A 14,780-nucleotide genomic window follows, 5' to 3' on the forward strand; every position below is an offset into this window, starting at 1 on the left:
GAAAGCTTTTCTTTTGGCTCTTTTGCAACTTCAAACTGTAACGCTCTTTTGCTCCCACTCGCAACACTGGCTCTGCTTTTCGTCGGAAACAGTATTAAAAGTATTTATTTTTGAGTATTAATTTTTCAATCAGCTGTTTGCGTGTTAGTTTTGTGTCGCTCCAAGAAAAAATACATTATTTGTGGAAAATATTGCAGAAAAACAGAGGAAAAGTTGTGCAACTTGTACGAAAAGCAGTGGGGCACGTATTGGACATGGAGAAACGCGTGTGGCAGCTGTGCTGGTTGCTGCTGGCGATGGCGTCAGCATATGCCGACGTCATGGCTGGTGTAACGACGCAAAATGCTCTGCTGGCGACGGGGGGCTCCGCTGCCGCGGCCGCTGAGACTCCACCTGGCAGCGCTGGCAGCGGCAGCACTGGTGTTTGCCCGCGCATGTTGCGCCACGTCTTTGAGAATGCCACGCCGCGCGACGAGCAGCAGGCGGGGGTCTTCGAGGAGTACAAGCCCAGCGGTGAGTTGGCCGCCGAGGAGCCCCTGGAGGAGGAGGCCTACCTCTGGAGCTGCCTGCAGGCGTGCTGCGACAAGTCACGCAACCAGACGAGCGCCTGCAACGTGGTGCTGGTGTTCCACGGCAAATGCTACCACATCCGCTGCAGCACCAACGAGGGCTGCCTGCCCAAGCAGCGGATACGCAGCAACGAGAAGGTCCAAATGGTGCTGGTCAATCCCGTGGGGGATTCAGCCACGTGGACTCAGCTGCTGAAGGCCTCCAAGCCGAATGCCGAGATTCTGCCCTACGACGAGCTAGCGGCCCAAGGAGCGGCAGCCCTCAACTTCTGGAAGCAGCCACGCCGCTTGAGCTACCTGCCACGCAATCAGGTGAGTCCCCCCCTAAGAAAGGGTACATCCAGAGTTCCGCTAGTAAATCCGAATCTCTAAAGGAATCGCCCACCTACGAGGATGAGGACTTTCCCTTGGCGGACAAGCGGCTGAAGCAGCTGCACGACCAACTGGACGAGAACGATGTGCTGGCCAGCGAGGATCTCAACTACTTTGGCGGCGTGGAGCTGCCGCAGAATGGCAAATTCATGACCTGTGACCTGGAGACGCCCTGCCCGCCGCAAGAGCAGTGCGTGCCCCTCCGACCAAATGCCGCCACGGGTCTGTGCACCTGCCCGCGCGGCTTCGATTGGAACAAGCAGCGGAAATGCGTGATGCGTGCCATCCCCTACAGCGCCTATCTGACCAGCAACGAGGCTGTGCAGCAGCAGCAGCAGGAGGAGGCAGTGGCCGCCGCCGCCAGCGAGAACTCGCCCGAGGTGTCCGCTGCGCCGGCGGACAAAGCGGAGGCCAACAAGGACATCGTCGTGTCGGTGATGTCCAAGGAGGTTCGTCTGCCCGAGCAGGAGGTAACGCTGGCCGCCTTCACCGTACCCGATGAGCAGACGAGCGACACGAAGTACAAGTACCTGTGGACGCTGATATCGCAGCCCAAGGGACCGATGAACGGCACCATTTCGGACCAGAGCAAGTCCAAGGTGAAGCTGTCGAATCTCTCCGAGGGATTGTACACATTCAAAGTCACAGTAACGGGTGACAATGGCACCTTTGGGGAGGCGGCTGCCAATGTGACGGTGCTGCCCGAGAACCGCATCAATCAGCCGCCGCAGGTGATCATCTCCCCGCGCAAGCAGATCATCCGACAGCCCTCCACGAATGCCATACTCGACGGCAGCACCAGCACGGACGATGACAAGATCACCAACTGGCACTGGGAGGTCATTTCGGGACCCATTGGCTACCAGCCCACACTGCCGGAGGTGAACACGCTGCAGCTGGACCTCACATCGCCCGGCAACTACACCTTCAAGCTGACTGTCACGGACTCCAACAACGTCACAAACTCCACGACAGCCACAATTGCAGTTCTCAAAGAAACGGACTATGCGCCGGTGGCCAATGCCGGCGATGCTGTCATCCTTTATCTGCCCAACAACAATGTGACGCTCAATGGCACTGCCAGCTCGGATGACCATGAAATCGTCGCCTGGGAGTGGACCAAAGATGCCAGCGACGAGGCCAAGGCAGTGGACATGCAGAACACGCGGACACCCTATGCACAGCTGTCGAATCTGGAGGAGGGCATGTACACCTTTGTGCTGAAGGTAACCGACGGCAGTGGCCAGTCGAGCACGGCCAAGGTGCATGTGTTTGTGAAGCAACCAACGAACTCTCCACCCATAGCAGAGGCGGGTGCCAATACGGTAAGCAGAAGGAGCAGCTGCAGCAGGATGAGGATTGTAATCCCTAATCTCTTTTGCAGACCACAAGTTTGCCCATCAATTGGGTGCTGCTAAATGGCTCGGAATCCAAGGATGACATTGGCATCAAAAGCTATCAATGGAAGCAGCTAAGTGGACCCAATAATGCAGTGATTTTAAAGTCAAACTCTTCGGTAAGCACCAACCCCAGCAGTAGGTCTCTCTCTCTCTCTCTCTAGCCTAATCCTTGCTTTGCTACACAGATGGCCAATGCCACAAGCCTCACTTTGGGTCTGTACGAGTTCCAGTTGAGCGTTTCCGATGAGAATAACAATACAGCCACAGACTCCACTTGGGTGAAGATTGTGCAGGGTGAGAACTTAACATAGGAAACATTTTTAAGCATTTATAAAACTTTCTTTCCCTCTTGTTAGAACGCAATGCACCACCCGTGGCCAACGCTGGCGGGGATCACAGCATTACCATGCCCGCCACTGCCATCTTTTTGAATGGCTCGCAATCTTGGGATGACTTAGCTGTGGTCAAGTATCTGTGGACGCGTGAGGACCACAGCCTGGCAGCGGGCATGATTGTGGCAGACACCGACAAGCAGCCCGTGATGATTGTAAGTCTTGGAAATCTTCTGGGATGCATCACCTCACCTCACACTCTTCCTGCAGCTAACGAACCTCGTGCATGGCCGCTATGTCTTCAAGCTGACGGTGAGCGATGATCAGGGACTGACCAGCACGGACACCGTCAGCGTGAATGTTCATCCCGATCCGCTGCTGATGTACCTCGTGCAAATGACTCTGCCCATGGGCATATCCCTGACCTCGCAGTCCGAACTGGACTCCATTGTGCAGAAGCTGCAGCTGCTGCTCGGCGACGACAACAAGATACAGATACGAGACCTCAAGTACGATCTGCACACGGAGGCGGCTGTGCTCGTGTTTTATGTGACTGGCGTACATGCGACGCCGGTGAATGCGCTGCACGTGGAGCTGCTGCTGCGAGCCAAACTCCAGAGGGATGCCTCCATACTGGGCGCCCTCTTCGTGGACATACGCACCACCGTCTGCCAGAACAATTGCTCCGGACATGGCAGCTGCAATCCGGCGACACGTGCCTGCATCTGCGAGGCCTTTTGGATGCCCTCAGCTGGTTATTTCTTCAGCAATCAGGAGGCCAATTGCGGTAGCTATCTATACGGAATATGCTTCCCTTTTGGGCATCGTTTTAATCTCTGTTTCCCTCTGCCTTACAGATTGGTCCATTTTGTACGTGTTTGTGGGCGTAATTGTCGGCTGCCTGCTGCTGTCGGGCGTCTTTTGGGGCATTGCCTGCGCCTGTCGACAGTCGAAGAAGCCGCGTTTGCGGCAGAAAGTGCAGAAATATGCACTGATAGGCAATCAGGATGAGGAGGCGGCCAATTGTAAGTTCCATTACGCTGCCAGTCGCTCACTTTTCATTCTCTATCTCTTATACCCTTGCAGATTCCCGCACCACATCTCTCACAGAGTCGGAGACAGACTCGGATGTGCTCTTTGAGACACGCACAAAGCCCTCGCACAATGGCATTGGGGGCAAGCACAGCCACAAGTCCACCTCCCATGGCCATGGCAGCAGTGGCGGTGGCAGTGGCGGCTCCTCGGGACGCGAGGGGCACAGCAAATACGCCGTCACCAAGTTGGGACGCAAAATCAAGGCCTAAAGCCTTGAGTGGCGGAATCAATCAGATAAACTGGATATAAATGTGTGTGTTTTAGTCCGATATTTGTACTATATATATATATATAATTTATATATAGTGAGTATCTGTGTGTGTGTGTGCGTGATATCTATATTTATATTTCTATATATACTTGAGAACTTTTTTGTACTTTCCATCAGATGTGAGACGTGACTCTGTGTATATGTTCCTTTCTTTAAAATGTATTTTTAAAGCCTACGTTAAGTATTATTATTTTTATAGTTTCTGTTTGTTTTGTTTGAAACACAAAGCTGCTGCTGTGCAACCGCAAAAATGAACCCCTAAATATTAACTATTATTTATACATACATTCCTGCATATATGGATACAACATATATTCCTTTTTTACGATGCTTTTTTATGTACCAAAACTATTGTATTCTAGTATTCTATTGTGTTACCTTTTTATGTGTGTACATATATAAGAAATAGTAGCTGTTCCAACAATCAACAAATGTAACGAAAAAATCGACATGTAACTGCTGCTTGAAAGTGCATTTCTGCATTTTACATTCCGCATTATGGTATTCGCCCAATTAAAGAGAACACAAATCGATAGATGCAAACTGATGGGATTTTCAATTGTGCTTTACCGGAGATTGGCGGCACTCTTACTGGGGCATTTAACAGAAATTAATTAAAGGTAAATGAAGCAGCTCATATTGTCATATTCAATGCAATCAAGTTCCATTTAATTAATTTTATCAATCATGTATCACATTTGCCACAGTTTAAAGATCATTTGCCTGCAAAAGGCATCGCTGAAGGTGTGGGATTCTCCGTGAATTATAAGCAGTTTCAGCTGAACAACAGAATAAATGACAAATGGAATCTGTGGCTGAAATATAAAATTCCATTTTAATTCCTTTAATCAATCAATGCACAATAATTCAACACAATTTACACACTCTTAAAGCGGATTTTGCATGGATGGGATGCTCATGTGCATGACAAACAGCCAACCAAGTACATGCAGTGCCACCGAGGGGCACCTGTCATGCCACAGATTGACACGAGAGCACACGCTCTTTCCATGTTTACCGGACTTTTGTTGACTTTTCGCATTTCGATCGAATTCGTTTTTATCTGCGTTTGTTCCCCCTGGCAGCTTCTTTATTTTTTCAAGCATTTACGAAATTCATTTCATGTGAAAATCCTGCCCACGCACGCAACAGTCAACCAGTCAACACCAAACTAGGTTCGCAGTTCGCGAGCGGATTTCTGGATTGGCCAAAAGCATGGCCAATTCCTGGTAGCCAAAAAAACAAATAAAAAAGCCAAAAAAAGAAAGACATTTCTGGCGAATAATTCACGTATCTTGGAGACCTGATTCGACCGCTGCTGATTCAGGGGGCTTAAGTATTTGCGTGTTTGCTATTGATTTTAGCTGGCCGACCACTGTCCCCCCCCCGAAACTTTGTCACGCGCGACCCATTTTTCACAGCTGGGAGCGGCCACCGGGGACACGCGATTCCACCATAGCCCCGCCAGCCGGCGACTGGCGCCTGCCACACATGTCATGAGCATTGTTCGCCTCCGCTGTCCTTTGCTTGTAATTATCCACCAAGCCATAAGACCTTCGGCTTGTGGCCATAAACTTTTGCATGCCGCACAACTAATGAAGAGGTTCTTGAACCTCAAGGAGGCAGCAGGACTGCCCTCCCTCACACGTGATGTTTGGTTTACATTCTTCGATTTTTTCCTCGTATTTAAAGCTGCCTCAATTGTTTGTTGGCCCCTTAAAACTCTCAATTAAATGTCTCTGCTCATAATTCACTTCACAATTCATGAATTTATCTCTTCAGAAAATATGAATTTTTAATTTCCATGCCTCAGGTCCCGCATTCAGTGACACTTTACAGCTGTTGCTGGAGATGCTGTTCAGACAATAATAATCACCTCTGATCGGAGAGCCCCTCGCTGTCTGCTGGCTACTGGTATTATTATCATTATTAAGATTGTCATTTGTCAAATCATCGTACAAAAAACGAACATCGTTTTTTTAGTTTTGGTTTTTTGTTTGTTTTAAAGTTCGAATTCCGCTGTCGCTTTGAGTTATGATGAGGATTTTGCATTAATTAAGTGGATGGCTTTATTTAGCTTAAAACGATTATTAAGAAATGCCAAAGTTATGAATGTTCAAAGGAATTTTATGGTGGAAGTTTGATTTGTGGATTCGATTTCCCAAGAGAACTATGAGAGAATTGCTCCATGTCGTATGGTATTCCCTGCCGTTTTCTGTGTGTTTTATCTTCGCGTTTTCCTCTCAATGATTAACAAAGTTTTCCTGATATCAAAGCCTTTGAATAAGTACTACGATACATCCATAGATAGGTAATTCGATTCCTGTAAACTTTACTTCGACTGGTTTTCCCTTCCAATTTGCATTTAACACGTCTATGAAGTTCGCCGGAGCTCGGTTTCCACTTAATCTCATTAAAAACTTATAAAACTTTAACCAATTAACATAAAAAGAACGAAACTTTAGAGCGTCACATAAAAATAGAGACGAACATTAACATTGAATATGGAAATGGAAAGAATAAAACTAAAACTGGCTTTTGTTCTATTTTGGGATTTTTATGTGATTTAAATGAACACCACTCGGGCGGGGGGTATGAGATGGAATGGGGTGGGGTTGGGTAGGTGGTTGGCAAGGGCAACTTAGATTGCGGGGGGTGGTGTGGTGTGCGGGGAGAACAACAGAAATTGGCACACGAGACAACGGTTGAGTGACTTTTAATGTATTCGTGACAATAATTGTATTTCTTTTTTTTTGGCGTTCTACTGATACGAGGGGGTGGTGCCACACTATAACCATAAAATGTTTTGTTTCTTTTTTGATTTTATTTGAGTTTTATAATTGTTTAATTAATGCCTGTGGCTGTCGCTGTCCCTGTCCCTGTCCCTGTCCCTGGCATTTCATCTATGAATGAGACAAAGTTTTGTCTGCCATTCTCTCTCTCTCTCTATCTCCTTCCCTCTTCCTCTGTATATTCCCCCCCTTTCGCTGTCGACTGAGCCGCTTTTCATTATGAAGCAACTTCCTTTGTTGCCCCTTTGGGCTGGCGGCACATTTCAAATGCACAAAAGCAAATAAATAGAACAAACAAATAGAAGAGCGAAATGGCATAATGGATAATGGCCATGCGAGTGGAGGGTAAAGTGCAAAAAACATAATCGAATAATGAAAGACGATCCGTGGGGGTTAGGGAAATCGAAAGGGGATTCGTTTATGTGCGGGGCTGTGACGAACAAACAGCCACAATTGTTGCAGCCACAACAGTGTCGTAGGTGGAGGCCGTTCTGTGGGCGTAACCAAGCGAAGGGCGCGTGTGAGGAATTTTACACATCAATTTCAAGACTTTCCTGTATTGGAATTCAAGTTCTGGCTAAAGAAAGTCATAAAATGGGAGCTAAAGATGGTTTTAATGTTATTTTTAACCGAAATCAAGCCAACGAACCTTAATTATAAAACATTCGGCGCACTTTTAATCATCTTTTGCCACACTATCTCTTCGGAAAGCCCATTTTCCGGGCGTAAACATCAATAAATCATTGGAAGGCCTTCCTTACTGCACGTGCACTTATGTACATATGACAGACATACATTCAATAACTCAATTTTAGCACCATTTGCACCTTTCCCTCCCTCTCTCTTCGCAGTATGACAATAATTTGTAGAATTTGATGCACCTGCTACCGAGTGGCAGGCGACAAGTTCCGCAATTTGTGCACTCAACGTAGGGAAAATGTGGAATGAGAGACAAAAGCTAGCAAAGGCAGAGAAAATGACATGGCAGTCAACGGCATTTCCGCTGCTGTTCCACCTCCACCTCCACCTTCAACTCTCGGACGATTTTCTATTCAAATTGCTTCAGCTTCGGAGTGCCCCTGCCCCGGCACCCTACTTTGTAGCTACTATTACCGTCCCCGTTGTAAACGGGCGTAGAAGGGCGAAAACCGCAAAAGCAAAACAGCAAATCGAACACAAGTTCAAGGTCAATGCCACACACAGCCATTGTCATTTTTTTCTGTGCGGCAACAGCTGCGGTCGCCTGATGCTGCTGCTGCTGCTGCACCGAGATTTTGTTATTGGGTGTGCCACAGCCACTGGCACTGCCACTGCCAATTAGAAGCATCGTTCCCCGCGACTAGAAATCTGTCTCATTAGCCTCAGATTAATCTAATGCCCGAGGGATTTGACGTTACATTTGCTGGGGCCACCAGACACTGCGTGGGTGCAGGTGCAACCAGTGCCAAAAGTCAAACCAAGGGGAACCCCAACAGAGGACGAGATCGGATCTGGTTGGTACTTCTGGGAAAATTGTGTGTGCGTGTTTTTAGTCAGGTATTTCAATGGCAGCACTTGAGGTTTGTTAGATATGTTTGGCTGGTTCTTGATTATTGCTTAAGTGAACGATTGATACGAGAAAGGGTGCCCCAAGAGACTCTTAGCCGACTCGAAACAGTTCTTAAGAGTTTACTTTTGATGGTGAAAATCGGCAAGGATACAGGAAACTATAACTTAAAGACAGAACTCTCCCATCGGAAGAGGTCTTGGGTTTGTGTGTGAATAAATCAATTAAAGTTTTACCCATAAATTCAATGGAGATACCAAACATTAAGGGCGGTTGGCTCTCTCTCTCTCTCTCTCCCGTAAACCCCTTTCTTGTTGTTGAACAAATGACGCATTTTGGGAATTGTTTTCAGGACTTGCTTCCTCCATTTTCGGGGCGTTCGTGGGGGTCAAATTGCAATCCCTGCAATATCCACAAGCGCTTTGGGAAGGGTGTGTTTGGTATGGTGTTTCTGTTTCTGTTTTCTTTGTGTGTGGATCCCGCCTTTGATTGCCCGATTGCGTGGGTCGGGCCAATGTCTTTTTGACAAGTTTGTCGCGTTCTGTGATTCGATAACAATACGGGAACGAAGTAGTTCCCAGTGGTTCGAAAGATAAGCCATAAATTAAACACAACACACATGTATGAGGGGGGGAAACAGAATTTCGCCCAACATTCAAGCCCAACTATCTGCCAGCCAACGCGAAGACAGCTGTGGAAACCGGTTCACAGATTCATTCGGTCGATCTGGGCCTGAGTCTGGGCCCAGTGCCAATGGGCGAGAGAGGTGCCAAGTTGTATATGCTTTTAATGGCTTTCTGTTCTGTTCTCTATATTCTAGGTGTATCAAAAGCATAATCGAGCCAATCGACCATAAAACACACACACAGAGAGAGAGCCCACACAATTACGACAAAAACTATCTCATTCGCCATGCATACAGTATCTATCAGATACATGGGATCCACGGCAGGAAAGGAAAGAACCCCGTACCCCATCGAATATAAACAATAACAATAGCAAATTTTTAATGTCTTTTAGGGGGAAAACACACACACGAACACACACTCAGTTTATAACAAATTTCCTGTTGTTAAGAAAACATTTCCTAGGTTCTAGAATTTCTAGAACTTCCAGAGCTTCGGTTACCTTTATCTTTTCACTTTTAAAGTTTGCACATTTCGGGGCTCGCCCCGCTTTTCCCCTCTCGCAACGAAGGCTTTTATCTTTATCGCAAATCAAATCAAATCGGTGCACAAACGTTATATCTTTTATTTACTATTACGATTTGTATCGGGAAGTTAACTGCGATTTTATTACGTATTTTTGCAGTTGTTCCTCTCAACTTTTGCACGCGCGGCGACGGCCACAGGCGACGGCGAACACAACGGAGAAACGGAATAAATGAAAATGAATGAAAAGCACCGCTCACCGCTCACCGCTCGCTGCGGCAAGAGAGTTGCGGAGAGAGAGCGAGCAGCAACAGCAGCAATCATTGGCTGCTAATCAACACTGGCAGGCAGCCGCCAAAAAGCAGAGAGAGCTTTCGGAAACTTGTTGCTCTTCTTGTTATTGCTTACACACACTCACACTGCAGCAGCTCGTTCTCTCCCTCTCTCACAATGCGGTTGCTCTCCCACAAACCGTTGCAAATTTGAATTAAAGCTTTTCGCTGTTGCTTCTGTTGTTTTTGTTGCTTTTCCCTTGTAATTGAGTGGCGGTTAAGTGTTTGTGGAGCGTGTGATATCTTTGCCGGGCTGCACTCGCTCCCACCCCACGGCTCTGATGTTCATTTTAATTGAATTCATTCATGAGTTACGAGCATTTGAACTGGACCCCAAACAAGTTTCCATCTCAAAGAGATCTACAAAGTGGGTCTATAATTCAGATAACTCAAAATTAAATGATATTTTACTATTTTGATACCCAATGGAGCTTTGCAATTCGTTCATTAATCATCAAATTGCAGACTTTTAGCCTAAAAACCCACTGGAAATCTAGGTAAAAATTATAATAATATCTTTCTGGCATTTCCCTTCTATAACTCATTTTTATGCGTAGATTTCCCCCACACTTTTGACACAGCAAAAGCACACAATTTCCCAAGAATCAAACAACAATCGCAATACACTCGTACAACATATTAAAATTTAGTTACTACACACGATAGAGCAGGGGCGCCAAAAGATACAGACAAACATATCTACATATGGGGGGCATACACATGTGTATCTCAATTTTGTTGAGGCTGAAATTCCCCCCATTTCAAAGTCTACTTATAATGGGGGTAGGGGTCGCCCATCCACCAATTGACGTCAGTGAGTGAGGCAGGCCGCAACCAGGCAGCAGAGAAGACCAGTGAAGACCAGGGACCAAAGACCAGACACCAGTCGGCAGTCGACTGGAAATCAAATTGTGTAGATTTTCTATACAGACAAAGGAGAGAGACGGCGGAACTCGGCAGAACAGAAATAAAACATTCGGGGTTCCACTTTAGAGTCGAAACAAAAGAAAAACAGACGGGGAAAAGCAGCAAGAAGAAAATGCGCACAACAAAGATCCAGATCCAGATCGTGGCAGTTCCACAACACACAAAATATATATATATATATCTTATATATAGCATAGAGAAAACCCAAAGAGAAAATGTTCTTTGAAATCTTTAACCGATTTGTGGGGAGAGCCCTGGCCCTGGCCCTGTCCCTTGCCCTGTCCCTGGATCTGGGTTTTTCTTTGCTTTTCGCCTTGTCGCAGGTCGAAAGTGCAAATTGACAGATGTTTTTCCAACATTTGGGGATTGAATGTCTCGCCGTCCCCTATGAAAAGCTGCAGCAGTTGACGCACATTTCCCATTCAATTGCCATAAACAAACGCCGCATGAAATTAATTATAAACAAATTCGGGACAATTTATGTGCCGGCATTTTGAATACTTTGTGTGTGGTTTGGTTTTTCCATCCCATTCTTGTGGTTGGATGTTGTTCTTCTACTGAACATCTTGCCAACATTGTGGATATTCAAAATCACAAAAACGTGTTTGGATTTTTGTGCTCATGTTTATATTTCATGGTTGGGTTATTAAATTCAAGGTATTTAGCCTCTAAATGCGCTTCAGGTTCAAGGGTCGTGTGGCAGGGATCGTAAAACAATTAAAATTACATTTAACAGGCGTCACAAAAATTAGCTACACTTCGAAATGCACTAAAAATGGACATTGAGTTTGGTTTTAAGTGGCGTTTTTGAGTTGGGTAATTAATTCATTTAAAATAAGTTTAAAATGTCACATTATAATGTTTTGGTGTCTGGAGTCTAGAGTTTTGGTTGTAAGTAATGGAAAGTATTGGGAATTCCAGTTAAAGTTGTAAAAGAACTTTAGTCTAGGCCTCCAAAGGGGAGTGTTTTGACTGCGAGTTCCCCAACAGTCGGAGGCTCAGAGTCTGCTTCAATGACCTTCAATATTTTGGCACAGCTTCACTTAGCAATTGTTTTCGATCTGTTTAAAATGCAAGATGCTATAATTTCTAGTTGTTGCAATCTTTTATCATAATTTCTGTCTGCATGAAATCCCAACAGAACGCAACAATTGGCATTTCCTCTAGATATTCCTCTTTGTTTCTGCTTAAAATTCTCTTATCAGCGGTGGACAGAGGGAATTATGTGGTGTGTAAGTGAAAATAGTGGATAGAGGGCGACAGGCCATTAACAGTTTTACATTCCCTGGGCTCTTCCGCTCTCTCCCTCTTTCTCTTAGGCCCTTCTTGTGGCTTGTTCTCTTCTTGTGTCTCTCGGGGGTTCCGTCTGGCGCACGGGCAACAACAACAACAATGGGAACACACTAAATGTGCAGCAACAATATGAAATCATAAAGATTTCTATATATACAGCAGGGCAAGGCGGTCATAAATACACACAAGAATGTATACTCGTACCCCAGGGAACGGGCATCGAGTGTCTGTGTGTGTTTCTGTGCCTTTCACTTGCTTTTTTGACCATTAGGAGAGACGTCCGTCTGCCCCGCTCCGTTCTACGTCTCCGCCGTCATACCGGTCATTTCCAGCCATAGCGCGGCGCCTTGGGGTTAATGTACGACTGTGCCTGTGCCTCTGTGCCACACACCCGTCAAAACGCATTGTTGTGCCACTCCATTTAGGGTCAGGGCAGAGGAGAAGCGCTGGCTGGAGGGGATTATCAATTACCTGATAATGCTGCCGAGGGAATATCAAGCGGGAGCGCAGTGCGGCGGCCGCCGTGTGGCTGCCACTTGAGGCACTCGCGGGCTGCGACTGCGCCAGCAGTGGACTTCGCGTTGAGGTGACAACCATATTCGTAGATTCGTAGCTGGATCTCTCACTTCATTCACTTGTCACACTCACAGTATTCAAAGTATTTTTATTCTTTCCTGCACTCTATTCGAACTGTTTTATCCGAATCTTTCGTTTATTTCGTTACTCTTCGGTTGGGGGATTTTCCCTTATTTTTTTTTGCTGTTTTGTTTATTGAAATTTTGAGAGGTTCATTGGCATTTTTTCCTGGAAATTCTTAAACCAAAACAGAGGCATATTTCATTTGCATTTCATTATTAACCGAACAGGTAAGACAATAAGCATTCTTTTCAGCAGCAACAAAAACCAGCGAGGGAGAGAAAAACTGAAGTTTATATTCAGAAAATTCCATAAATATTTTGGGCAAAAGCTCATTATTTTCCCCCATACACAAGTTTCGATAAACAAAAACAATTAACAAGCATCTGGTTTTGTGCTCTGTGCGGGTCTTATGATTATTTCTCTTTATTTATTTTTTGCGGGGAACCGTTAACCAGACAACAAAAGCCACACAAACACACACACAAGAAGAGATGCGAAGATACAGAAGGGGAAAAAAAGAGCGGCTTACGCACAAGAAGAAATGCCACAAGAACTGGTTTTGTCCGTGTCGGCTGGTGCCGTGTGCCGACTTGTGACAAATGTATCCGAAAGATACACAACACACACACACAACAAACGTAGCTGATTATGTGGCTAGAGTTTCGCATACAAAGGGGGCTGCATTTCACGAAACTAAATGATGAAACTATCATGGAAAGTGTGGGCTCTGTTTAATGGTCTGTTCTTTGGATCGTTGGCAGCTAACAGGGGTTTTATGGCTACCTATGAAATGAGTAGCAATCTCGCATCTTTGGCCAATGAAACAGCTTAAAAGATACCTTTTAATGGGCAACATTTCCATGACTAACAAATGCAGCTTTGAGCGAGAAGTTTCTATTGGAAATTGTATATCTTTAATCCATAAAAGGCAGCCCTTTTCGAGCTTGAATATCTATGAATATTATTGGGGCAGACATTCCAGAGTTTTCCATAAGTTTTGAAGCTCTCAAAATCCCACAGAATGCACGCACATAAACAAACAAATATTTTATGTCATTTCCAGCCTCATGAGACCTTGACTTGGATTCGACTTTCGACTGGTTTTTCACACCTCAACAGCAAGTTCAAAGCCCACACAAGGGGGAAGAAGTTGTCCATGTGTGTGTGCAGCCCACGTGCTGATGGTTTTTCCCCATTTCCGCTTGCATATTTTCAGTGTGTTGTTTTTGTTGGCTAATGAGTTTCCGCTCGGGCAAGCCGAGCCAAGCGACTGCTCGTTTTCCTGTTGCACTTTTGTTTTTGGGGTTTGGCCAACAGCGACTAGACCTGGCCCAAAGCGTGGGCTTCTGTCTGATTGATTTTTTCACATGTCTGTGGATTCTGTTGCCTACGCAATTTAATTGTAAGCTTGATTTTTTTGAGGTTTTTCTCTCATTTCTAGTTTTATTTTTGGCTTTTCTGTTCAACTGGTTTCTGTGTGTCTGTTGGTCTGCTGTTAACTCGTTCCATTAGCCCACTAAATATTGTATTTCAACAATTTATGAAAATGTATTCTTGACTTTTTGTGCACTAATTTTGAATTTATTTCTTTAGACTTTCATTTAAATTTACATAATTTTAGCACATGAATTATTTATAGTTTTATTTAGCATTTATTAAGCCATTTATATTTATTTTGTTGTACATTTTGCACTAAAATTCGAGATAATTTCATGTAAAATCCCACAGATATTTAATATTCATGGCTGTATCTCCAACGTCGCAAACATGACGACAAAATGTGGCTTTAAAATGTGTTGAAAATATATTTTTGTGTACTTTATTTTTAGCATTCATTCAGATATATTTTCTCTCTGAATTTTACGCACTTTTCACTTGGTTGTGGGGCGCCTTGTAGGCATTTTTTCGAACTATTTCACAATACAATTTTTCACGGATTTTGTTGTGATTTTATTTGAAAAGATTTCTCATTTGTTGTGGGTTTTTTTTCAATGATATATTTTATTTGTTGTCGTTGTCTTCGAAAGCGCTCTATGGGACTCGACGGTTGAGGGTTCGACA

At 45.1% G+C, this 14,780-nt stretch overlaps 2 protein-coding genes across 5 annotated transcripts in view; one reads left to right on the forward strand and one right to left on the reverse strand.

Moving 5' to 3' along the window:
* Nucleotides 1-14,780, reverse strand: part of LOC117589169 (sterile alpha and TIR motif-containing protein 1) — a 35,290-nt gene that overhangs the window by 15,700 nt on the left and 4,810 nt on the right. The window contains exon 1 of one of the 4 annotated variants that reach the window (XM_034280881.1): nt 12,552-12,692. The exons of the other annotated variants lie outside the window; for them this stretch is intronic. Coding sequence (XP_034136772.1) covers nt 12,552-12,677 — 126 coding nt within the window. The 5' untranslated portion in view covers nt 12,678-12,692. Of the gene's footprint in view, nt 1-12,551; nt 12,693-14,780 lie in introns of those variants that run through there. 4 annotated transcript variants of the gene reach the window in all.
* Nucleotides 130-4,582, forward strand: LOC117589170 (dyslexia-associated protein KIAA0319). Its single transcript, XM_034280884.1, has 8 exons — nt 130-881; nt 944-2,266; nt 2,326-2,457; nt 2,527-2,635; nt 2,698-2,888; nt 2,944-3,460; nt 3,531-3,698; nt 3,760-4,582. Exons 1-8 carry the CDS (start codon nt 255-257, stop codon nt 3,975-3,977), a joined length of 3,285 nt encoding a protein of 1,094 aa, XP_034136775.1. The 5' UTR covers nt 130-254; the 3' UTR covers nt 3,978-4,582.

Source organism: Drosophila guanche, unplaced genomic scaffold, assembly GCF_900245975.1.
Source record: "Drosophila guanche unplaced genomic scaffold, DGUA_6, whole genome shotgun sequence".
Taxonomy (NCBI): domain Eukaryota; kingdom Metazoa; phylum Arthropoda; class Insecta; order Diptera; family Drosophilidae; genus Drosophila; species Drosophila guanche.